Here is a 25,278-nt window from a genome sequence, read left to right on the forward strand (position 1 = left end):
GGGATATTACAGTGTTAAAAACATAGGCTTACGTGTGAGCTCTGCTCTTAAAGCTGAAGGGTTCTTGATGGTTTTGGATTCTGTTCCAGACCCGGTGTCGTAGTCCAGCTCCCGATAGTAGATGCGGTATCCCAAAAGCAAGCCGTTCAGACTCTCAACTTTAGGTGGCTGAAAGACATTCACCCGAAGAACACTCTTGTTAAGACATGCACTGCAACAAGCATCCGACACGACAGACAGGAGCTGGCACCAGTGCTGCACAAAGGGACGCGGTGCTGCTCTCTGGTGAAAACAGCCATTAGCAACGTACAAACTCGTGCAATGGGAAAAACACAAGTTAAAGGCAACTTTGATGATTTCTCTCAGCTGTGGCAATTACAAAAGGCTCTTTACTTAAAAATTGATGCCTAATGCATTTCTCTAAGAGATAAGCTGCCTTCCTTCTTGGTCCAAAAAAAAAATTGTGTGATAAATAACATAAACAGATCGCTGAAAATGCATGTCACTGGTCTCCAATGCAGCAAACCATTATTTCACTTCTCCTGAGATGACAAAAATAAATTATTTTGCCAAAGACAAGCTATTTTCCTTGGGGACTGCTCATAGACTATTGCTCATTTGGCAAGGTTTTACTGAAAGACTGATGAGAGAATAACCAAAACGTGTTATATCCTGGCTTTAATTAGGAAGATGAAAATAGGCATCAGAGAGGCTTTTAGAGAAGAGTCACAGTGTGATGAACTCCGATGAGTTGCAAAGTTCAGTCCCATGGGAAAACACAGGTATCCCTCCACAACAGCTTGGAGCAGCAGAGTACGTGTGACCATTGAGCTGGCCCAAATGCACGTGGTTTGCTCCCGTGGAAGATGCTACTAGATGCCCCAAGACATGGTACCTCAGCATGGATTCTTGAGCAGTCCTTCACATCTTCCTTCAACTACAGATACACAACCATGATACTAGAAGGAGCTTTTTGTCTGAGCGGCTTACTTAAGGACAAGCAAAGAGATTCTTGATGTTGGGGAAAAAATGACTTTTATGAGTCTAATGCAGGCTAAGAACTGCAGAGAAGAAAAGATGCCCTGAGCCATTTATCTTCTAAAGATTCTTGTACTGAAATTTAAGGGGCTGAAAGGATAAATGAAAAGGGTTTTAATGATGATCTTGCCTTTAATCCAAGAAGATCCCTAGCAGTCTTGAGAACTTTACTACAGAAACCTTCTGTCCATCATTAAAAAATTAACCACTGGTGTGATACGCTGTTGGAGTATAAGGTAATACCACATGTAATTTTAATGCAGAAAGTAAGAAGAATATTTTTACAGGAAAGAAGGCAGAAATTTGGTAATAACCTAACACTGCTTCTAGAAATGACATGAATCTTCCATTACTTCCTCAGGATAGTAGAAGGTAAGAAACAGCTGTCCTGTCTCCTTGGAAATAAGTTTTCTTTGGGCAAGGGCTGAAGGAATTAAGTAGAAAGATTGTAGTTCATGGAAAAAAAAAAAAAAAAAAAAAAAAAAAAAGTATGTGATCCAGTGTATATAATAAACACCAAATTACCAAGAAAAGGAGCAGAAAGTGCTCTTGCAAGAAGCCGCTTCTTTTGCGGTTGTCCTGTGCAGAATCTGTTGAAAGCAATCCCAGACTTCCCAGGATCTTCCTTTACTTGCTATGCATGGAGAACCTCATTCATCATGATGTTTCATGCTCATTATTGTGCTCCATCCTTTGCAGAAGTTTTGACCGCCTTTCACTATTATCTAGCAATTGTAGTACAGAATGATCCAGGAACACAAAATTGTGAGGGACCTTGGGAATCATCAAGATGAGGCCTTCATGACTGCAGAAAACAACTTCTAAAAGTCCTTTTCATAAACAGAGCAAGCTCCACCAGAAAATAAGCTAATTTTTCTGCTTCCCAGTATTTTTGTGGAAAGCTGTTCCAAACCTCCCTACTTGGGTGGTTAGAAACTTCATTAAATTTCTCATCTAAATAATTCAGAGAAAGTCTGTAACCATTTGTTTCTCTGCTAACATTGTCTTTTGGGTTAAATTGTTCTTCTCCCTATAGGGTATTTATTCCTTTGCTATATTTAAAAGAAGAGCAGCCATACCCCCTCTCAGAGTCCACTTTACAAGGCAAATAAATCAACCCCTTGTACAAAAACCTTTTCCAGTCACAGGTTGAAGCCCTGGTGTAAGGGACTGAACAAATAAACCAAACAAAGTGACAGCCTTGTCCACGGCTGCCTGGCACCATCACTCATGGACCAGCTGAAATGTTATCCTCTGCAAGATGGAGAAGAAGAGATATTGTTTATTGGCAATTACTAGCATATGTACCATGATTTTGATTTTTTTCCCCCTCCTTTTTCAATCTTATGACTTTCCTTTTTTGTTTTCTATATTATAACAAAGCTGCTTTAGCTCTGACAGTGCCCTAGCTGAGAAAGACCCGACAGCACTGTATAGTCATCACCTCCCTCTGTCCTAGAAGGGAGGAGTCAAACCACAAACCCGAGGACTGTTTTCTACACAGACAAGGTAAAGGGAGACATTGTCCTACCCAGGTAGTACATTGCCACAAACGAGGAGAAAAGCTGAAAAAAAAAAAAAATCTATATAATAAAGCCTGTCCATCATTGAAAAAACTTCACAGAATGAAAAAAAATAAAGAAGTATATATTACATGGATTTGCATTTCAGTTAATTATTATCTAGAAGGAAGGTGCTATTGCAAGGATTCAATGTCTTTTTCTATTTACCTTTTAATCAAAAACATTTTTTACTTAAAAAAAAAAAAAGTTGAAATGGAAATCCTACAGAATCTTAAAAGAAAAACACTACTGAAGCTGTTCCTCCCTATCCTGCCATACAGCTGCTAAGAGATAAAGCTTAATTCCTCACTGCGGTACAACACTGATTTGTTGATAGCAGGCATTGTTTTCTTACGCTTTCATGTGATTCTCCATTTTCCCCCTTCTTTAAATTTAGGACAGGAAAGCTCAGAAAATAAATGGCTTGAAATCTGTCTTTCTCCTTCCCACAGAAATGATGATTCTCTCCTGAAAAGGGTACTCTGCTAAAAGGTCAGGTCTTCCCCTTCCTATGCGTCTCTCATGGACAGAAGTCTGCTTTTGATGTAATGGATTATTTAGGGTTTTGTATGAAGGCCTGAGGGATCTGCTGAAACAGGTAAAATGATCATGAGTGGCAGGCCATAAAGCTGTACAGAATTAAGAGAAACAGTTTTGAGCTCTTGAAAAAAGAAAGAAAACAACGTAAGTTTGAATAATTGCTGTCTCTATGGTAGAAGCAGAACAGTACGTAACCCTGATGTTAACTGTAACATCCACCAGAACATTTGAAATAACCTTGCATTATTGATACAGCTAGCCCGCAATGGAAATTACTTATTTTCTTCCTACTTTAAATTTAAAAATAATGGACTGATTGGACCAAGCAGCTGAAAGCACAGATAGTGCATCTAGAGTTTGTTTTGTGAATTATTAACATGGCTCAAAGTTAAAAATTTAGCTTTGCTTGGAAATCTGCTCTCCCATTTAGCTTGACTGCTGTTTTCAGTTTACATTATTTCTTAAACACTGCTGTGAAACAACTTCTTAATTGGAGGCTATTGTGGGACTTGAAGATTTTTGTTTATTTGAAAAATATAGTGCGGCTGAATTACCAGGACCTATTAATATACATGTAGTAATGACATATAATCGCCCACAACTCCCTTGAGATGGCTCTGGCACAACAACCCCATTTCATTTTCATGAAATAAAAAGCATCCAATTACCTAAACAACCACCTATTTCACATTAACTACACACCAATAATCAGTCAATTGGGGGAATGTTTATTTCTACAGTACATCATGCCTCACATTCTCTTTGTCCTTTTTTTTTTTTTTTTTTTTTTTTTTTTGCATACCTTTTCCTTCACTGTGGGTTTTATTTGGAGGTGGGGCGACAGATTTACATCTCTCCACAATTCCTTTGGTAAAACCGTTCAACATGTCTCCTATTTGTTCAACATGCTGTAAGCAATGTTGTTACTTAGTATTATGCTGCATGAACTTGGGCCAGCAACCCAGTAGTAGAGCCAGGCATATTTTTAAAGTGCTGCTGCACAGCAATAAACAGACCCTCATACATACATTTTTTTTCCAAAATGCAAGGAGCCCCATCTGTACTGTAAACGCATATGTACATTTTTCACTCTAATACAATCTGTCCAAAGCCATCCTTATTATGTGTGTGGGACATTGTCTCAGGAGTAGGGTGGGCAGAGGCTTTGCAGCAGAGGTTACAGATAACGCGCAGCACCCCACTGGGCTCCGTCTATTAATGCTTACTCCACAAAAAGAAGCCTCAGGCACTGGGTCACAAAATGTTCCGGCATATCCCAGGAGGCCAGTATCAGATTGAAAGATAAAGGAAGGCACAGGAAAGACGTATATAAAATGCAGACTCGGCACGAATTCTTTCACATCCAACTCAGAGACATTACGGAGCGCTGAAACTTGCTTTCCTCTACTCTGAAGAAATCTCAGCTTTTAGCCCTCAGAAAGCCAAAAGGGCACATGGAGCTCCTCAAAGTACGAGCAGGATACCACGCACAGCATACACTTCTGATTACTTCAGCAGCTGGAAGAGGCAGTGTGCAATGTGAACAGCAGCGAGCTTTTCCTGATCCTTACCAATACCACACACCGTTAAATGCTCTCAATGTAAAGATGCACATCTATTGCCCAACAATTAAAGGACAGGAGAATCTGTAAAAGTAATGATCTTGGGCATCTCTAGAGAAACTCTTACCTCCCAAGATTTTCCTCACAGGGTACAAAGTAAAACTAACACACAGAAATTTCTATCCATCACTAAAATATATGCCCAGAGCAGGAAACCAGGGAAGTAGCTGCAGTCCTTCAACTTTACTACACTCCTTCCAGCTCAGAAAAACAGCCATTGCAATGAACCATTGCGGCCAACAAGTCAAAGCAAACAAGAAACATCATGATTTTGCATTTTACCTACCTGCCATTGCACAAGGACAGATGAAGTAGTGTGGGGAGTTACTAACACAGAACTGGGTGGCTCATCTGGAACTAAATGAGAAAAATAGAAAGGTAACCAAAACAGTTATAGCAACAGGGTGAAAAATAGGCAGCTAATTCATCAAATTCTTCACTGCTGAAAGAAGTCTTCTATCCCAGTCACTATGCGGTGGGTCTCAAATGCAATGCTGCTGATATGAATATTGCGATCCAGGCAGAAGCCAGCCATTTCTCATACACTCCTTGCTCTACCTGTGGCCTTGGCAACTTGAGTAGGAATAAGAGAAAAGCTCAGGGCATAAATCTGGAGGAAGCTGCATCATGCCAGCTGCTCACAAACAACTAGCTAGAAATTCAAAATGAAGTTAAACCAGCTGAGTGTGTGCTTGAAAGCATGAACAAACCGCTCCCAAATTTTCCATGACATTTTTGCCACAGTTGGGGCAAGCCCACGTTGTTTTTAAGAGTCCATGTCATGCATTCCCAGATTATTTTAATTAGGACAGCTTGATTTACCACGGGTTAACCCATTCTTGTGTCCATGGCCTGTAACACATCTGCACACACTCCAGCAGCTCACGTACAAAGAAGGGAAGGCTTATCAGGAGCTGACAGCCCTCTGCAGTGTAATGCTCTAGTGGCAGCACCAGGTTTGCTCAGCAGAATAAATGTTCACAGTTTGTTAAGGAGGTGAGAAGCTTTCACAGCCTTTCCCGGTTGTATTGTGAGGAGGCCAAGCACAACTCTGGATTCACCATAGCTAAATTCAAAGAGAATTGAAAATAAAATTTTGAATTCCAAAATAGTGAGTCAGTATTGCCTCATTAGTACCAGTTACAGCCTGCACCATGGAGCAGCTCGTTCTGGAAGGTGGAGAGTTGAGATGCCTTTAAAAGGCTGCTAGGCACATTGTTTTTTCAAGTACTACAAAAATACTTGTTTAACTTAGGATACCCCCAAGCTCTGTCCTGTTTTTCTAATTTCAGTATCACATTCTTTAAACATTCCTTGGCAATTTTTTTTCCTATTTTTATATCTCCATGTCCTATTTGACTAGTCATTCCTTGTGCTGTATTAAATACTAAATCTGAGCACTGTATAACACAGGTATCCCGGTATTATGCTATTTCCCAGTCTAAGGGTAAATGCCAATGCTTTTTCTCACTTTGCAGAGTTCATTTCTCCATTGGTAGTCCCATTCAAGACATCAGAGCTAATTCTGCATTCAGGCATTGGCTTTATACAATCAAGGAATTAGAAGCTGATCTCTAAGGCTAAAAATAAAAGCCTTGTCAATGTCATTCACAGTTTATTAGTCCTGATCTGCAGGATTAAATGCTCGTGTTTCCAGGAGCTTCGTGCTCTTTCTTACTTATACCTCAGCAATTTTGCCGTACTGCAGAGTGATATGGATTGTGAGTGAAAACAATTGAAGAAACTTCTTCAAATGTATTCACGGTTCTACATTTATTTTTAATGATCTCCTGTAAATTATTCAATTTCTGCAAAGATAATGGTTAGTGCAGAGTTTGGAAGCCAATCAAACGGAGTTTAATTCCATTTGGAGACTCCTGAAAGTATGATTCATTCCGAGGGCACAGCAGGACACTTAAGACTGTCTGTTATTAATTCAGCCCAACCTCGTTACTACCTGTATCAATCTCCTAAGAACAAAACCACATTTGATGTTGAATCTTCACTCCAGGCACCGTGGAGATCACATTGCAGTGGGTTCAGCAGACCCAGGAGCATGCCAGAGCACCCATCCCATGGCAACGTCCCCGACCTGTCTCTCCTCCACGCTTACCATCCTGCAGAGTTGTGACCGCTTCAGTCTCCGCACTGAAGTCACTGTCTCCGATATCGTTGGTTGCTTTCACTCGCAGTTTGTAAGAGGTGAATGGATTCAGGCTGTGGAACATAACAATAAGGCATCTATGAAATCTCCCTGCATCATCACAGATTGCTTCATAACAAGCCTTTAAAGACAGCCTGCCCATTGGCAGCTTCTCTTCCCCATGCCACCTTTTCTTTGCAGCCTCCCCCAGCTTCATCAGGACACAGAGCTGTTCACACCCTCAGTGCCACCAGCATCTTCTCAGATTGCCTTGGGCCTGAAATCCTGAAAACACGCATGGATTCAGAGCTGAATCATGCTCCAGAAAACAGCCATTAAGGTGCAGTGCATGGAGCAACCTATGACTGCTCTGCTGCATGGGGATGCAAAACCTGGCTTTCATGGTGCTGCATAAGCTTTGCCTGAGTTATCCTCTGAACACACCAGCAGGTTTGCTCGTCCTCAGTGCACAGAGAGGCAGGTGATGTGCAGGGTCAGCCGGTGAGTCAGGATGAAGCTGGCATTGGAATTCAGAGCGCCAGCCTTCTGACTAATCCTCTACAGCACGCCGTGTGATCAGCGCGTTTTATTCCTACTGAATTTTAAATTAATGTTATTACCTAGATTATTTAATAAAGACAGTAACAACAGGTTCCCTGCAGCTCTTTTATCGACACAGGGCTTTAAGATATGCAAAGAGCGATTTCCAGCTGACATAACCTTAGCAAAGACTCTTCTGGCTTGGTTTGGCAGGGAGAAGGTGTGGGGGAGGCTGCCTTTTGATTCAAATGCAGAGTAGAAATGCAGAGCTGTAAGTTATGGGGGATTTATCTGATTAATTGGAAGTGTCTAGCCACCAGCTGGCAGATGTAACACTGACTACAACCCAAGTAAAGATGCTTGTAAGGAATGATTAAACATCAAGAGATAATGCATTCTGATGGGCAGCACTCTAGCACCATGCACATCCTACTCTTCTGGACTTTCACAGGAAAATGCTTTTAGCAAGTGGGAGAAGAACGCTTTCAGCAGTACCACCCTATTAGGACACCACTACTTACCTACAGCAACTTTAAGAATTTGAATCATCTTCCTTGAAATACAGATCTTTTGTTTTCAGTAATGTCAATGTCAAGTCTAAAGGACACAGTTGGTCTCCTTGATTTTAAAAGTTTTGACTGGAAAGATACTGGGTATAATTCGGGGGGGGGGGGGGGGGGGAGGTATAACACCTCCAGGGTTAATGAATCTGGTTTATATCTGTACAATAACTGTCAGGTTTTCTTTTTTTTTTTTTTTCTGCACAGTCAGACAAAAGGATACCAATGTATCTGCATCTTCTGGCACATGACCAGAGAGCAGCCATATGTCACAGCCACTGATATTTTTATAACAGACCTGAAAAATCTGTATCTGAATGCTTTGAGCTGAGTATTTTGCAGAAGCTCTCAGCCTTTCAGAAATAATCTGATTTGTACTAGTTGGTCAATAGAGGAAATGGACAGCAAAACAAGTACCTTCTCATAGACACTCAATTGTTTTCACAGATGTTACAAGGACTTTAATTACAACAGCATTGCCGAGGATATAATGAAGTCTGAATAACAAAGTTGAGGCATTCTGATGCTATCTATAAACTTCAGTATGGAAAACGCAGATAAAAATGGTTCTCATTTCATCTGGAAAAGCTTATATAGAGATAATTGCAATGCAGCATTAAGAGTGGATTTTAACATCAGTCACTACTGAAAGGATTTTTTACTAGTTGTATTTTACAGAGCACTGCATAGCTACATATGCTTTAGCCTGAGTAGCATTATCTACCGTGCTGAGCTTTCATAAGGGCTTCAAAAGATGCACTGCAATTCAAATTTAATTAGATTTATTGCATGACCTTCAGCAAATCTCTGAATTGCTTTTCATAACACCACCTCTACAATGGGATCGGTGACCCTCACTTAACCTATCTCCCTCCAAAAGACCGTGAAGCTGAGTGATGCTAGCTTTGGCCTTCTAACTGCTCTAAGTGGAAAGCACTGGAATTTCCATGACAGGCTGGGATCATACGGTACCTTTCAATGATGCAGGATGTTGCCTCATGGCTGATAGAAGAGGAATAGGTTTGCCAGTCTCCGTTTGGCAGCTCTCGCACTTGCACCGTGAAATACCGTATTGGTGAAGATCCGTCACTTCCAGGGACCCACTTCAGCTGCAGGCTCCGTGATGACACATCCGACTGGGGGGTCGTCAGCTGCCTGGGAGGTGCTGGCCGTTCTGCAATTAAACCATAAATTGGTATTGCCTTGAGAGGCTATTCAAGCTAATAGAAAATGCGATAGCATAATTGGATTTTCATAGTGGTAATGCCACAGGAGATTGAACTTTTGGATTTGCCCCATGAAGTGTAAAAGCCATCCCCTTCCTTAACCTTCTGCAGCAAAGATGTGCAGTAAAACTGATTCTTATCTCCCTGCATAAAAGGTCATAACCGAACATATACTTTGCTAGCAGCAGACCTCAAACTTGAGGGTCATAACCTGGCAGGTTAAGGAAGAATCATTAGGAGCAGCAGCCAAGCAAACCAAAAAAGTCTTTAATGAAACTCAGGTGTGCTCCCAGCTACAACTGCTCTTTGACAAAACTTGCCTGTGAACTAGCTCACTTTTTAACCTGTGCTTTCTGCTTGGTACCAGAGGATTTTCTCTGTGCTACATCACATCTTCTTCTACCAGTTGCTCCCCAGTCAAGGCATGAAGAAGAGGAAGGGATGAACTGGACCAGGCTGGTGTGTAGCAGAGTCCAAGTCCACAACTTACAGTCCATCCCAATACCTGCTTCAGTTCACTTCCAGACCTCCCCTCTTCTTCCCTTCTCATTTACTAACTTTGAATCTGCAAAGTCAGACCAGCCACTGCCAATGCTGAGGGAGATCTCCCTGAAGTAATCAACAGTACACCTTTAGATGAGGCAAGGAATGGTAAAACGCAGGTGTGAGCATGCCAGTCCCCAACTGTTTCAATATAGATCTCCTTTCCAATCACTGTGTCTCTGCACTCCATCGATTTCAATAGAGAAACTCTATAGAGTGAGGAATAATTGTTTAATTGTTTATCATGAAGATTATTGATTCTGATTAAAATGTGTGGCATGTAATAAAGCAGAAATTGATTGGAGACACTGCAGTGACTTGCTTTTGAGAAGCAATTCAATTCAACTTCATCAGCACTCGTTTCCATAAACATTCCTCTGATGGCATGATTCCTCACAGCTCTGTATGGCGAGCACATTATTTGTTTGCCATCCCCTGAAAACATTTCCTATATGTTTTGGCACCTCTCTGCAGCATGCTCTTGCTGACATCAGTGCCAAAAGATTTGTAAGCTATTAGCTGTAGGAAGCCCTCAGTGCCAGCTGCCTGCGATCCAGAGTACAATGCAAAAGGTCAATGCCTTACACTGACAGGCTGAGACAGGTATTCAGGGTTATTCTATCAAAGGAAGTGAGTGTTATGTGGGGATTTAATACTCTCTGCTGATAAGCTTTAACCAGCTTGCAGTTTTGGGCAGGTCAGATCTTGCAGTCAGTCTCCCATGACTGGGTTTCCTTCTGCTGCTAATGGGAGATCTTAAAATCTCCTGTATTGCAAGATACACTTTGTGACTGTTTGTACAAAAGCATTAGTATAAAGAGTTTATTTCTGGGAATTTAGCCACAAGCAAATGTTCAGGTGAGCTGTTTGTGCAGGAATGTAAGACCAGGCCATATGACTCAATGGGCTCCTTTTAATTTCTTGCTACATTTACATCTTCTGACTCAGTTCTGCCTGGATCCCTGGTGCTAACTAGTCAGAAAGGTATCATGCCATTATGTAGATCCAGAGCTCTACAGAAGCATGTCTGGAGAATACAGCTACAATACAGCTCAGGACCTGTAAATCAGAGGTATCACTGTAAAATATAAAGGTTTATACTATGGGAATTTAAAGGGCAAGAATAAGTGACCAATTTTGCTGATCTTCGAGGGAATTTTCATGCCTGCTTACCTCACTATCAAGGTCAACAAGGATATTAAATATGTTTTTATTAATGGAAAGTAAATATCTGTTCACTCTAGAATATTTATCATGTATACAAGTTCCAGGCTTGTTTGTTTGTTTACTTGTTCACAGAATAGCTGCGCTAGATAAACTTCTTTATCATCTCCTCACACTAATCTTGTTGATGTAAGATTATACGTTTTTCTCTCTACACTTTACATATGGGATCACTTCAGTTAACTCTCAGTGCCTTGGGACTCAGTTCCATAGCACATGCACAGACACAGTAGAGCCATCCATCAAAAAGAGAAAGAGTTCCTTTTATTTTATGACTTGCCTATTCAAGATAACCCTAAAGCACTGACAGCAACAAGGGATCATTGTTCCTGCAGTGGAGCTGGGAGTTCTGCCTTGAGCTATTGTGTATCTAGCAACAGCCAGTGCATGGCCTGGGAAATCTGAGCACGTTTTGTTGAAAAGGAGAAGTTCTGAGCTTTGAGTATTCACTTTATTGGGCATGCCTTTTTTTTTTTTCTCCCCCTGAAACTTATACATTTGACTTTAAACTTCCACTTTGACAGCAATCAGACAGGGGTGGAAGAAACCTTGAGCTGATAAACCTGCTTGATGGACAGTATCTTTAGCAGAGGCACTTTAAGTTTCCTAATACAGCTCTAGAGGTTCTTTCTCTAAGGACTGCACTGTTACACACTGGGAGGCTGCATGTGACCTGGAGAGCTATGCTGGTGGGAATTTTAACACCAACCACACAGGATTTAAGTAGCTGAAATGCAACCCATCGGTTTTCCCTGCTGGTGGTTGAGTATCAGGCCAATGACTTTTCTTTTTCAGAAGTGTTATAGGAAAAGAGTAAGGAAGATGTGAGCAAATAGCATGCAAAATCCTTGCTCTTGCACTAACTAATTGGTGAAGTGTAGAAAGGACTTAAAATGAGAGATCACTTTCTAGTCGCATTTTAAGAACCAAAAGTAAATATTATTTGTAGTATTAGTGTGCAAATCTTGGGCTAGAGTCAAGACCACGTACATGTGCACACACAAAAGTGCTAAGAGTAGTTGAAAGATGTCTACAGAGGTCTGCTCTAGCTACCTGCTGAAGTGTGCTTCTCTCTGAACAGTGCTTTTATAAATCACAGAAGTTGTATGGTAGTAATATTTGAGGGTGAGGTTTTATTGAAAATCAATATGAAAATTGTACAATTGGTCAAGGTGGCACATGGCACAAAAACTAACTGCACAAGGGATTGCCCCAGTTAGTTTTGACTTCACCAGCTCAAGAGACTAGATAAACGCTTTGCAGTAGAACATGGCATATAATGTCAGAACAAAGTAAAGCCCACACTCTTGTTCTCTACTAATACCTTCTATTTTAGCTCTGAATGAAAAAAAAAAATCTTCACAAATAGAAAATGTTAGCTTCTGTTAGCTCTGGAGATCCATTCTATGACTGGATAATTGAGCTGTTACTTGAGCCAAGGCATTAGAAACAAGCACTGATGCAGAGCAGATTCTGTAATAACTTATATTACTTATAACTTTTACATTTTGATACATTTATCTAAGCATCTGCATTCATTCATGTACATGGAGCTCTTGCTTTCTTCAGGTAGGTTCCCTACAGAACAGAATTTGAGGATGCAGAATGTGAATAACCATTTTGAGCCTGATACAAGAAGTAGAAAAATTCTGGACAATCCAGATGCAAACACTCTGCTTGAATTTACAGCAGTGAAAAGGCCAAAGTAATTACTAACACACTAGGTCGGATTAAGGTGTAATGGAGGAACCACATGAAGAAATCCTGCAACATCACTGACTCTCATTTTGTGTTCCCTAATCAATGTAATTCATCCATCATTTACGTTCTTAAGCTTGCAATCTTTCTAGAAAAGAAGAGAGCTGAAAAAAATAAAACTATTTGACTGCAGAAGGAGGCTGCATATGGCCAATATAGCAGCTGATGGAAAAATCAATCTCCAACAGCCCGGCAGGTTAGAAGAACTGCCTCTCATAAAAGTCTGTCTTGCTCACCAGGTTTCTAAAATCATGATGTTGCTATGGTTTGGAGCAGGTTTATGGTGTGAGAAGGAGGAGGTGTACAGGCTGTAGCTTGTTATTAAAATTCCCCTAAGTGCAGCACAGGCTCTAAGGCATGCAACAGAAAGCTCCTCAACCTGTGGCTGCAAGCATTACCTCTTTTCTCTGTCGTGATCACCGTGGCTTCCAGAGGCTCCCCCCAGCCCTGCCTTGTCTTGGCAGACGTCCGAAAGATGTATGCTGACTCAGGGGTGAGGTCTGTAGCAGTAAACTGCCTGACCGTTGAACCAACCTCCACTGTTGTGAACTTGTTAGGGCTGCTGCTGGCCAGGCGGTATGCGATCTGATAACCTGAAATCACAGCGAAAACAGAAGAGAGTAGAGAGGTTAGGATGTTTTTCTAGCAGGAACAAAAGAGCACCAAAACTATTACTTTATTGTAATTACTTGTTTAACTGGACCAGAACTAAGTAATTTGCTTCCTTTAGGGCTTTAAAACTCTGCTACATGCCAGCCGTCCACAGTCAGGTGCAATACCTTATGGACAAATTACACACTGCGGCGCACACAAGGGTCTATTCAATATTATCTGCCCTGGAACTGATTTCGCTTTCCATCCTTCATCCCAACAAGACACAAAAACGTATAATCTTTCCTGAGCATACTTATACTGTTTTGGAAAGGCAATGAAATATATAGTTTATGCAATTCATCTCACCTGGCTCAGCGAGTTCAGGACAACACTCTCTCAGCTTTCCACCCAAACCCACACACACACACTGTTCTCCCCTCTAACATGCACCATGATAGCACTTGTTGAAACTAAAAGTTCTTCGGCTGTACCCAGGTAAATGTTTGCCCCTGCTTTTCGCATTTGCCTTTCTCTCAGCTCTCTCACTCCCCTGTAACTGTACGGTGAAGGCTGGGACTGGCAATAAAATCATTCTCCTTCTGTCTTTAAACATTTCTGTCCCTGTCCACACCCCAAGGAAGAAGCCTGCAAGCTGTGAGGTCCTGCTTAAATCATGCCGCACTTAATAATCAATTTTGTGGATGCCTGCAAATGATAGCCCTCATTCCAACCTGCCTGCCTGACGATTACGAGCTCGCAGTTTAGTGTGTATTATTAATGATCCAACTGTGCAAAGGAGGGCGTCCAGAGTTCTCATGCACCACTAGCAACAACTGGCCCCCATAGAGGGTCTGCCAAATGTTCAAACTCATTCTGTATATTCAGCAATTGAATCAGGCTCTCACTCCTGGAGCTTGATGGTAACTTTCAGTCCAGCTGCTAACTTCCAAAATCAATTAATACCCGAACTGGTGTGGAGCTTTATTGCTCAAGCTGAATACAGTTGTATGATTAAATGCTTCATGAAGTTACGCGGGGCGGAGGGCAGCCAGCACATCCAAATCAGAGCAGCTGAAAACAAAATAGTCATGACACGATTCTGCCAACCGTCTGCTCATCTTCTGAAAGACAAGGGGGTCTGCAGACACCTGGGACCATCTTTTTCTCTTGGAATTAATATCCCAGCTAAAGTTTGAACTCCCACCAAATTTTGGCTGAAACAACAAGGGGAGCCAAGCTCAGTGTGCTTCATTCTTGAAGGCCAGTGCATGAAAACTGCACATCGTATCTTACCTGTAGCTACTAGACAAAATCAAAGGCATTTATTTTTCACTGTGAATATGCAACAATTGCCACAGCCCCACTCGCAGGAAAGACACAAACAGAGTTTGTGCGCTCTCTTGAGTAAATGCCATACTTGTGTGTGGTACATGCTGTCATGAACAGTGAAATTTAATTGGGATACAGATGGTAATAATTTTGGTGTGCTGGTTCTCATAGTGCTGTTGATGAAACCCCAGCATTTCCTTGCCTTTTTTTTTTTTTTTTTTTTTTTTCTTCTGCAGCTGTTAGGAAATGGAGGGCAACAGCCATAGCTGCCTTAACGTAGAACAAACCTGGCTGCACAGCCACCTCTAAGAGCGACCCGGCCTTCAGAGCACCTGCAAGATGTGGTTACAGCTGAGACAGAGCTGTGTCACTGCACTGCCCCAATATGCAGCAGCCACCCACACCTGAAAACATGCCCCAGGAACAGAAAGCTTCCTGCACCTGACCTGCCTCATTTCGTACTGCTGTGGGTATCCAGTGAATGTTCTGGGCACATTTGTACACCAACTTGTCCACAGCTGGGTGGGTAACGTTGGATTAACAGGGCCTGATTTTCAGAATGCCAGAGCATGCTTACATGCCAGCAAAGTCTTAGGGTCTTAGTCTTTGAAGATCTCATTTCTTCTCCTGCAAACTACCTTCTTTCACCCACCAGCTCTCCCATTGCTGGTCTCATATGTTTCTTCAGAATATTTCTGTATCTTTAATACTACGGCATTTTGATCTTTTGAAAAAGTCCACAGGAAGATAGATAGCAGTGGGGAGAAGGAATGGATACATTATGAGCTTTCTTGTTTATACAGATGTGCAGAACACAGGAGTGAGAACCCCAATGTAAGATCTCAATAAAGGGGAAAACAGAAAGAGAAAAGCACTGGGGCAATTTTTACAGCAGCAGGGAAGATGAAGGAAGAAGCAACTAAGATGGCTAAAGAAGTTTGATAAAGCGACTTAAGATGTAAAGAATAAGACCTGGAGGGAAACAGACAATATTAAAAGAATAGAAAACTAGATTTATCTAGTTATTAAAAGATAAGTATATCTGTGAAATATCATTGTCAAGCAATTTTCTCTCTTTTCTAAATCATTCTAAAATATAAAGTGTAGTTAAAATGTGAGGAGGAAATAGAAAGACAACTATTTACTGCTAAATGGTGGTACTCATGCTAGAAAGCCAATTACAAATGTGCACAGATCAGGCAAAGGAACACACTTATCTAGGCCATCATAACAACTTACACGGGAGTGGATCCTTGGCTAGCGTAAAACCTAATTTAGCCACGAGAAAAAAGAAATCTCTCACACCATCTCAGACAGGTTCTGCAAACTCCCTTTCAATGCACCCCTTCGAAAAATAGCACCGGCCACTGCTGTCCCCTCCCCTACACGTGCCATGCCGGGTGACAGCTGGGGTAAATATCTATTTTCCTGGGTGTCTCAGGCAGACTTTACACAGCCATAGCCTGCATCTTTAAATATTTCTTCAGAAACTCAACACTTCCCTCAGCATGATTCAAAGGTACATATCCAGCCTCTGCATCTGAACTCAGCTCACTCTTGTTGCTGCCTACAAACCTCCTGAGACACACTCAGTATCTTAATTTTGATCCCCTACATCACCTTCCACTATTAGACAATTTGGGCAGCCAAGATACGTTCCGTCATAAAAATCACTGCTCTGAGTGACACGGAAGATGTAATATTAAACCACAGCTCAGATAATAATTAGGGCTAACACAAGATCAAAAAGATAAAATTATTAAGTTGATGAATTTCAGCAACAAGGGAAGGGAGAAGACAGGAAATGTTGGGTGAAATTAAACGAGGCAAATCAATAGAGGTAAATGGAAAGTGTTCAAAGAGAAATTAATGTATGCTTGAGGGCTGTAAGAGGCAATACCTGTGATTACTGCAGAGGATGAATAAGGAAGCCACATTTCTTTACTAGATTACGACAATAAGATGTTACAGATACGTTAGATAAAAAAAATAAAAAATCAAAGCTTATGAAAGAAAATGAAATCTTTAAAAGATGATTGCAGCAAACTTTTCTAGGAAAGGAGTATCTTACAGAATGTTAATCACCTGGATGGTCAGTCAGAGGGATATGTACCGTTTTCTTCATTTTTCTTGCCCTTTTTTTTTTTTTTTTTTCCTACATAGCCTTAGACACCAAATTTCTTCTGTTACTGGGAGTTCTGCTGTTCACCAGGCCAAACTAGCATAACAAAAAACCTGAAAGATCAGCTCCTCAGGAGTTTATTTATTCATTGAAACAAGGCTTATTTTTGCATTAGCATCTTCTTAAGTATTTTTTGCACAACTGCAAGCAGTTTCATGAGCTATGCTTTCTGAACTCAATAAATGGCAACAGTCTGAACTGCCTGTTAAATGTTAGGTCACTAACACAGCCAGCAGATTCCCCAAAGCAAACAGGCAGGAAGATGACAACACACCATGAATATAAAAAAGCTTTCAAGCTCATCACCATACAAAGCCCTTCAGAACTGACAGCACCCGCTCATGCAGGCCATGGTGCAGCAGAGATACAAACACTTATTAATTTGTCACAGAACTTAGGGAAAGCCAAACGATACTGGGAGGTTACGGTCTGCCTAGTGGAGCAGCAATCCAGTTTGTTGATTTTACTGCTTATCTGTTTAAGGGCCAGCGGGTGTGCAAATGCAGCCTAGGATCAAAATACGCATTTGCAAACATGGATTACATCCAATTTTGGTTCTAATTCTCAGTGGAGTTCTTACACTCTTTTGCAATAAGCTTCAGGTGAACGCTAAATACAAGCGTACCACGAGGAATACTAACCAGGAAGGATGCTGCCTGAGCTCTTGTTTTCAGGGGAAGCTCATGGATAGACTTGCATATATGCACATTAATGCATCATTTTCCTTTAATAGTGTTTGAAGGAGCTATGCTGGGTGCTAGCTGAATGGAGTGCAGAAAAGAAGACAGAATTAAGCCTCAGATGGTTACTGTAACATTCCCGAAAGGAGAAGTGGAAATATCTAGCAGTTCTCTACAGTAAAATATTTAAACAAACAAACAAGTAGTTTTCCCTCTTGGTGCCTGCCAGTATTTCATCCTGCTAATCTCTCTCTGAAATGCTAGAACATGTTTTGATATAGATTACAAAAATGTTAGCTGCAAAGGTGCTTGTATACTCAGAGGACAAAGCTAGCAGAGCAGGAACATTAGTTCAAAGGCTGTGAATATAAGTTGCTCTTGCAAAAGAAAAAAGTATTTTTTCCTTGCAACCCCACTAGTGAATAACAGGGCACCTTGCAAAGTAATATTAACTTATTATTTTCCAGTAATTCTACTTCAGTGTGCTAGAGGGTGGTGGTTACACTGCTCTTTCAAAAGTTCATTGCAGTAATAAGATTTAAAAAGTGAACAAGAAAGAAAAACTTGCAACCTTTAGAATGCTACTTTTTTTTTTTTTTTTTTTTTTTTTCAGCTATTTTTGAAGCACTCCTCACTTCTTATAAAAGATCACAGAAGTAAGTACCCAATGTAATTTTTACTTTTTCTCTCTGACACTGGCAGCTAACTACTTCCTCCAGGAACCTCAGTTTTTCTACTATCAAAAAAATAGAGGAGTGAAAACTGTTGAATGAAGACAATGGATTTCAAAGAAGTGGACTGGGGAAATTGGTAAAGCCCCCTGGGAAGGAATTCTAAGGGAAAAAGGAATTCAGGTTAGCTGACAATTTTAAAAGAAACAAAAATAAAAGTTCAACTATCCCAATGCAGACAGAAGATGTTAAGAGCCCAGTACGTTTGCATTCAGATCTCACTAATGACCTGAAAATCAGATCTGAATTGTACTAAAAGTTGAAACAGGACAGATTACTAAGGGAGTGTATAAATAGACAGCACTAGCATGTAGGAACAAAATCAGAACAGCTAAAAGTGCACAGTGAGTTATAACTTAAAGGGCAAAGGCAGTGAGAAAGATTTTAGAAATACATTAGAAATACAAGAAACAGAAGGAGAGGTCAACTACTGGGAATAAAAGATGAACACAAGACAGGTGACACAAAAGAGCAGAAGCCTGGTACCTCTGCTGCTTCACTTTCACACAAAACCCGTTGATATTGACTAGATACTTAACACAAATTAAAACTGACAACAATAGAAGTATGGATGTAGGCTAGAATAGAGAATAGGTTAACGAATATTTAGCTAAGCTAGATGTAATCAAGTCAGAAAGGCCTGATGAAATTTGCCCTGCAGTGCTTATATAACTAGCTGGAGCCATCTCTGAATAATTAGTGATTATCTTCAAGAACTTGTGGAGGGCAGGTGACATGCCAGAATATTACCGAAGGGCAAGCAGAGTACCTTATCTTATAAAATGGAGGAAGAAAAAACAAAGGAGTTCTGAACAAATTAAGCTAAAGTTTAATACCTAGAAAGATCCTGGAAAAAAAAATATTAGGAAATATATAAACATCCATGAGATAATTAAGTGCCAGGGAACAGCTAATACGTATTTGCCTGGAACAAATAATAAATAACAAATCATTTGTTTTCCATTTTGACAGCGTAATTTGGCCAGGTGGGAAGAGTAGATATGATCCACATTGACTTTAAGTAAGGCTTTACTATGGTTCCACATGGCCCTGTCAAAAGCAAGCTAGAGAAACAGAATTTAAGAAAAATACTGCACATTTTGCCTTGATCACTTAAAAAAAAAAAAAAAAAAAAGTCAAAATGTTGTTAGCAACAGTTTGCTAACACATTGGTAGGACATATTAAGTAAGGTCTCATGAGAACAAGTTCTGAGTCTGTTTCTGTTCAGTATTTCCATTAGTGACCTGGCTGATGGAATTGCCAGTCTACTTGCAAACTTCAAAAATAAAGCCAAATTGTGAGTAGTTGCAAGCCCTTTAAAGGACAAGACTGTAATGTGAAGTGATCCTGTTAATGAGAAGAGATGGTCTGGAATCAGTAAGATTATTCAATAAAAATACATGCAAAGTACAGCACTTACAAAGAAAAAGCTTAATGTATACCTGAAAGAGGGGCTGACCTGCAGAAAAGGGGAAGAACTTAATAGTGAGCCATAACTTACTTCATTACAACACCAGTGCTGTAAAAAAGTCAATACTGGACCAGGTACCCTGTGATGTGTTCCTGGGTATGGAGTGTGCAAGACACAGGAGACAACAGTCTACGTGTTAAACATGACAATCATGCTAAGGGACACCTTTCACCTTCCCTTCCAGCCCCATACTTGTATGATTTTGTCATCAGTGTTGTGGCACTGACCCAGAATTGAACGAGTGGATGAATTGCACAGGGCACTGTGCAAAGACAAAATAAAAGAGAGTTCTTACTCCACCGAGCTTGCAACTCCAGCAAATAAGGCTGACCAAGTGCAGAAACGGGAGACATTGCAACAGTCCAGAGAGCAAAATATCTTTTGTACTTTCTCATCATTTGTAACAAATGATTTTTTTTCTCCTTAACCACATCCTGTGATTCAAATCCCAGTCTCTACTAAGAGCAAACTTAAATGACACACAGTTCCTTACAAGAAACACAACAAATCAAACCCACAAGACAACCTGGAAGCCAAGCTTCCTTGAGCTGCAGAGAAACCCTGCGTGGATCTGTCTCTGACAACTAAGCGGTGCCAAGTTTCACGCAAACTCTCTTTCTTATGCTAAGAAGATCCCTGCAGAGGCTGCCTTTGGACCCCATTTGATGATTTTCTTGCAACTTCAGGTGTCAGGATTACCCCCTGAGCACCCCCTGTGAGAAACTACACACCTAGGCAAAGACTCCAGCTTCTTGACTCAGGATCTAAACACAAAGACAGACTAGTCCTTTACTTAAAGGGATATTTAGAGGGATAATCCTTACTCACCTGCTAAGACTATCATAGAATGTGTTGAACATCAGCACAGAACACAGACAAAACTACCATGTAAATATTAGCTACATTAATTTAAGAGGCAAGAATAGATTATTACATTGTAAAAGCCTTTGACGTTTTAAAGGTAGCTGCTGGTATATTCCTGGTGCAAAGGCAACCCGGGAGTTACAATAGCAGGAAAGTGAGAAGGTTTTTCATGAATTCCTCTCATTCCTTGCTGCCCCTGTTTACCTCAATAAAATGCCAAGTGTGAGTTAACTCCTTGCAACCTGAAGGAAGCAGTAAAACAGAAGCACATGTGAAAATGACAAGTTAGGGATGCCTGGCAAAGGCAATTGGGGGGGAAGGAAGGGAAAAACCAACTCTGTCCTGCTGTTGCTCAACAGGCAGCTTGCCAAACAGCCCAGCCAAGCAGGTTACAAATCCAAATGGAGATAGAAAGAGAGATGACAACTCAAACACAGTGCCATGAATGAAATGCAATTCTGACTCAGGAAAACACGCGCCACGGAGCCTGGCAGAATTTTCCTCCTCACCGCAGGACACCGTGTTTCTCAGCTGATATACCAGCCTATTTTCTTTTCTTTAGCCATGGATCTGCTTATGTGGGACTTCTAATCTGATGTGCAAGGGGAAGGAAAACCCAACAGCCTTTGGTCTCCAGCCCTCTCCTGCCAGCCCTCTTTGCTGCTCCCTCTTACCCAGGATAACTCCATTGGGCTCCTCCGGCGGCTGCCAAACAATTCGCACCGACGTCAGCCTCACCTCGGGGAACACCAGCCTCACAGGCGGCCCTGGGGCTGGAAAGAGAAACAGAGATCACGCTAGCAGGCATTGCGTGTCAGAGGAATTACAAGTTTTCTGCTTATTTTACATGGAAGGCAGCCCAAGGTGTAGCTCACCAATAATAAATAGATGGTTAGGAGCACCCACGTACATACATAACACATTTACTCCAAGGGATCCTGTCCATGGCTGAATGCCTCCAGCACCCACTAGCTCCAAGCACAATGCAGAACTAGTACACCCTACTGTGTTTTACTGCACATGTGAAATGAGTTTACCAGGATGCTCTGACAAATGAGCTTGACCTCTGTGAGTTATCTCCCAGTGGCATAGCAGGGAGCCCCTGTAAGCCAGCTGCATCACTGCCCCATCACCAGATAACCGAGCACATCCCACGAAGCAAGTCACCGAGCTGCCTTTACGGACAGGAGTTGTGTCAGCTTAATCTACTTCACACCTGCTGGAGCTGAATAATATCTCCTCTCTGTGTCATCGGTGCTAGCTTTGAACTGCTTTCTGATTTTACACGTGCATTTTAAACACGTAGGTCTGAGCAGGAGAACCCGAGGCAGGTGAGGTGCACATTAATAAGGATGGCTGGTGGCTGCACTGACCATTCCAGGTTTGCAAGGTGAGGAGATGTTAATTCACACATTTGCATCCACAAAATTTCCCCTTCAGCACAAATTCCACCTGCGTGTTACCCCTGATGATACATTTAATTAAGCTGAGCCCAGAGGAGACACAACATATTTATGTCAGGAGTACGGAGATGGAAGAACAATTTGTATCATTTGCCAACATGCACTTAAGGAGGGAACTGCTATAATGGGGTTATCTTAAACAAACAGTTTTAAATATTTCTCATTAAAGTCTGATACATACAATTCCGTGAGTGCTCTTTTACTCCCTGCAGAGTTCTGCTAACAGCAATTTCTCTTTGTTTCCTTTCAAAGAAAAGCCATGTCACTACAGAGGCTGAATGCTGAGAAAACGGCTAAAAGAAATGCCTGGGAGCTGCTGTCCCCGTTCTGTCCCATTCCTGTCCCTGCATGCTCTCGCACCTTCCCTGCACTCTGCACAAAATGCCTGGTTAAGCCAGGAGTCTGAATGCACTTCAGCCCAACCAAATACCCTTAATGAATTTGCTTGTAGATAGCAATGTTTATTCAATTTCTACTGGGAACATCTTGACAAACTTGTTTGTTTGTTTTTCTTCACTGGGAGTAATAAACAGAAGCCTCTTGCACAGATACTACCCTTCATAGCAAAAAAGGTAATGAAACTAAAAGCAACTATAGCATCTGCAAAGCAAAAAAATGCTCTAAGAGTTGAATTAAATTTCTGTACAACCCCACCAGCAGGAATTCTCTCACCCTGCAGGTGTGTTCAAACAGAACTGGGGTGCGGAGGGTTGCCCAGGGTTTTTCAGCTTATGAAACTGCACTCCAGAGTCCCTGAGCTCATGGGAAGCACTGGAGGGAATTACAAAAGGAAGATGGTATGATCACCATCCACGGTCAATGCCTTATTCTTTTGGGAAAAAAAAAAAAAAAAAAAAGAAAGAAAAAAAAAAGAGAGAATGGATTACTGAAGCTGCAAATTCCATATCTCTCCTTCAGTCCAATCAGACCCAGATTTGTTTATTGCTTTCAATTGTAGCACTCTACTTTTTCTTTAGAGCATGATTGAACTTCAATAGACATTTATAATTGGGCTCTATAAATTGTCTTCAATAGAAATAGTCTACATCAAGCTTCAGAGTACAAATAATTTTAGAAGAATTTTTCCTCTTCATTAGCTGTGGGGAAAGAGGAAATGGTGACTATAGTTTTCAATGTTTTTGCCAATTCTCATCCCATGATTGATGGAACAGTTATATTAGGTAAGGATCAAGTCCTTTTAGTTCAAAGTTGAAAAAAAATCCAAAAAGTCTGAGTGTGGACTATCTTCTACACCTGCATTACTAAAAGAAAATAGTGTTAAAATTTGGATCAAGACAAACCCTTATTTTGGCAACCTGTACACTTACCATCATCCTTGGTTCTTTCTATAACTGGAGGAGAGCTGGGGACTCCATCTCCAATGCGAGTGAATGCCAAGACCTGGATCTCATAGAGCACATATTTCCGCAAGCCAGACAGCAGGCAAGACTGAGTGTGGTTCCCTCTCACTATTTGGCTCTTTGGTTCAGAGTCTAAATCTTTTGCTTTGAAAAGTATCTGTAGAATAAATGCATACGAATATGGAAAGAAAAACATATTACCGAAAGAAGGGTATGCATTTTAGATTCTTCCTTTTCACATGATATAAAATGAGATTAAATTCACCAGTCACCCCTTTCAAAAACAGCACGCTTCCGCTATCTTATCTGGTTGAGTTATGGATAATATTAACATCCCCCAAGTGAACAATAAATTACAAATGCAAAAACGTATCCAGGTAGTGCTTTAAAAATGTAGAAAACATGAAACTCCACTTGCATACCTTGTAACCTAGGACAAGACCATTCTGCTCTGACTCAGGGACTGCACTCCATGTCAGAAGGATCTGGGTTGAACTCACAGCTTCAGCGGACACATTCTCAGGAGGAGCAGAGGGAACTAGAATCAAACAGCATTACCAACAGCAGAAATAGGTAAAACATTCCAGGTCATTTTGCTCCATCTCCCTATCTGCTTGGGATTGTTTCAGGATCCCTTAGAATACTACTCTAATCCCAAAGGACTTGAATACATTCTGAACAATCCCTTCTTTTCTAGTTTCATTATACATCATCTTCACATTTCAGCCTACTTAACAATTTCTCACCAGTTTGTCTAAGAAATCACGATGTTTGTAAAGAGCTAAACACTCAACGCTAATCACAGTCTACAGAAGAACAGTAAATATAGACAGACATGAATAAACTTGAGGTTCTATATATTTGCAGTAATTAGAATCAAGTTTAAATTGCTGGACTTCTACAAACGTCTATCTCCTAGCATTTCTTTTCCTTATGCTTCATTTCCCTATGCCAAAAGCTAGAAATCTTTATGAATGAGAGTTTATCTTACAGTATGATCTACTCTATCACGAAGTTTTAAGCCACCCTGGCTTCCTATACTATCCAAAAGGAAATTATAGCATCTTGTCTAGTGTTAGCAATAATTCCAACCACTGGATAGCACCCAGACCTCCCAGTTCAGTAAGAAGTGCTTTAACCTCTAAGCCTTTTGATTATGTGATGGTGCTTAACGTTTGCAATACATCAATTATAGACAGATACATTAATGCAAGGTGTATTTTCAGGGATTGATACGGTGTAAATGAAAGATATGCCTATTTCATTTCTGTTGCAAAATTGGCTCTTATGAAACTAGAAACATTATTAGAACTGATGGCACGGGAACACTGTAATTTTCTCTGACTTGAGAGAGGAGCAAACTTGCATTTTCTCATGCCATTAAAACTCAAGCCACTGCAAAACCACCATACAACTGCAAGCTTTTGTGGGCAAGCTTAATAGCACGCAGTGTTATGCAAGCAAAATTGGAGGCTATTTTTAAGAGTTCACATTTTATGCTGCCCTTTCACATTTTTTTCCTGTGGCATTTCCAACATCTGAAGGGTGCAATCTTTCCTAAAGCGTGATACACCTGTCAGACCTCAAGAGAACACTCACCAAGTTATGTTACACAAGTACTTATGGACAGTAAGCCTTGATTAGGTGCTGAATATATCACAAAAAGGAGCACAAGTCTCTGCCAAAAGTAATGCTGTCCAAATGAAAGAACAGATCAGCTGTTTTGAAGGCTAGCTTCTGAAGCTCCTAGCAACATGAACAAGATAATGAGTATGACACCGGAATTAATATAAATGGGGAAAAAAAAAAGACACTAGTCCTCACCCTTGTGCACTCAAGGTTAACC

At 40.9% G+C, this 25,278-nt stretch overlaps 1 protein-coding gene across 5 annotated transcripts in view; it reads right to left on the reverse strand.

Moving 5' to 3' along the window:
* SDK1 (sidekick cell adhesion molecule 1) overlaps positions 1-25,278 on the reverse strand; it is a 398,013-nt gene that overhangs the window by 51,473 nt on the left and 321,262 nt on the right. For all 5 annotated transcript variants that reach the window (XM_084536274.1, XM_084536275.1, XM_084536278.1 and 2 more), the window contains 8 exons: positions 23,855-23,970; positions 23,400-23,589; positions 21,283-21,381; positions 13,155-13,349; positions 8,978-9,179; positions 6,876-6,979; positions 5,049-5,119; positions 33-168 (listed from right to left, as the gene is read on the reverse strand). In XM_084536274.1, the coding sequence (XP_084392400.1) occupies positions 33-168; positions 5,049-5,119; positions 6,876-6,979; positions 8,978-9,179; positions 13,155-13,349; positions 21,283-21,381; positions 23,400-23,589; positions 23,855-23,970 (1,113 nt within the window). The remainder of the gene's footprint in view (positions 1-32; positions 169-5,048; positions 5,120-6,875; positions 6,980-8,977; positions 9,180-13,154; positions 13,350-21,282; positions 21,382-23,399; positions 23,590-23,854; positions 23,971-25,278) is intronic.

This window comes from Aythya ferina, assembly GCF_964211825.1.
Source record: "Aythya ferina genome assembly, chromosome: 15".
NCBI lineage: Eukaryota > Metazoa > Chordata > Aves > Anseriformes > Anatidae > Aythya > Aythya ferina.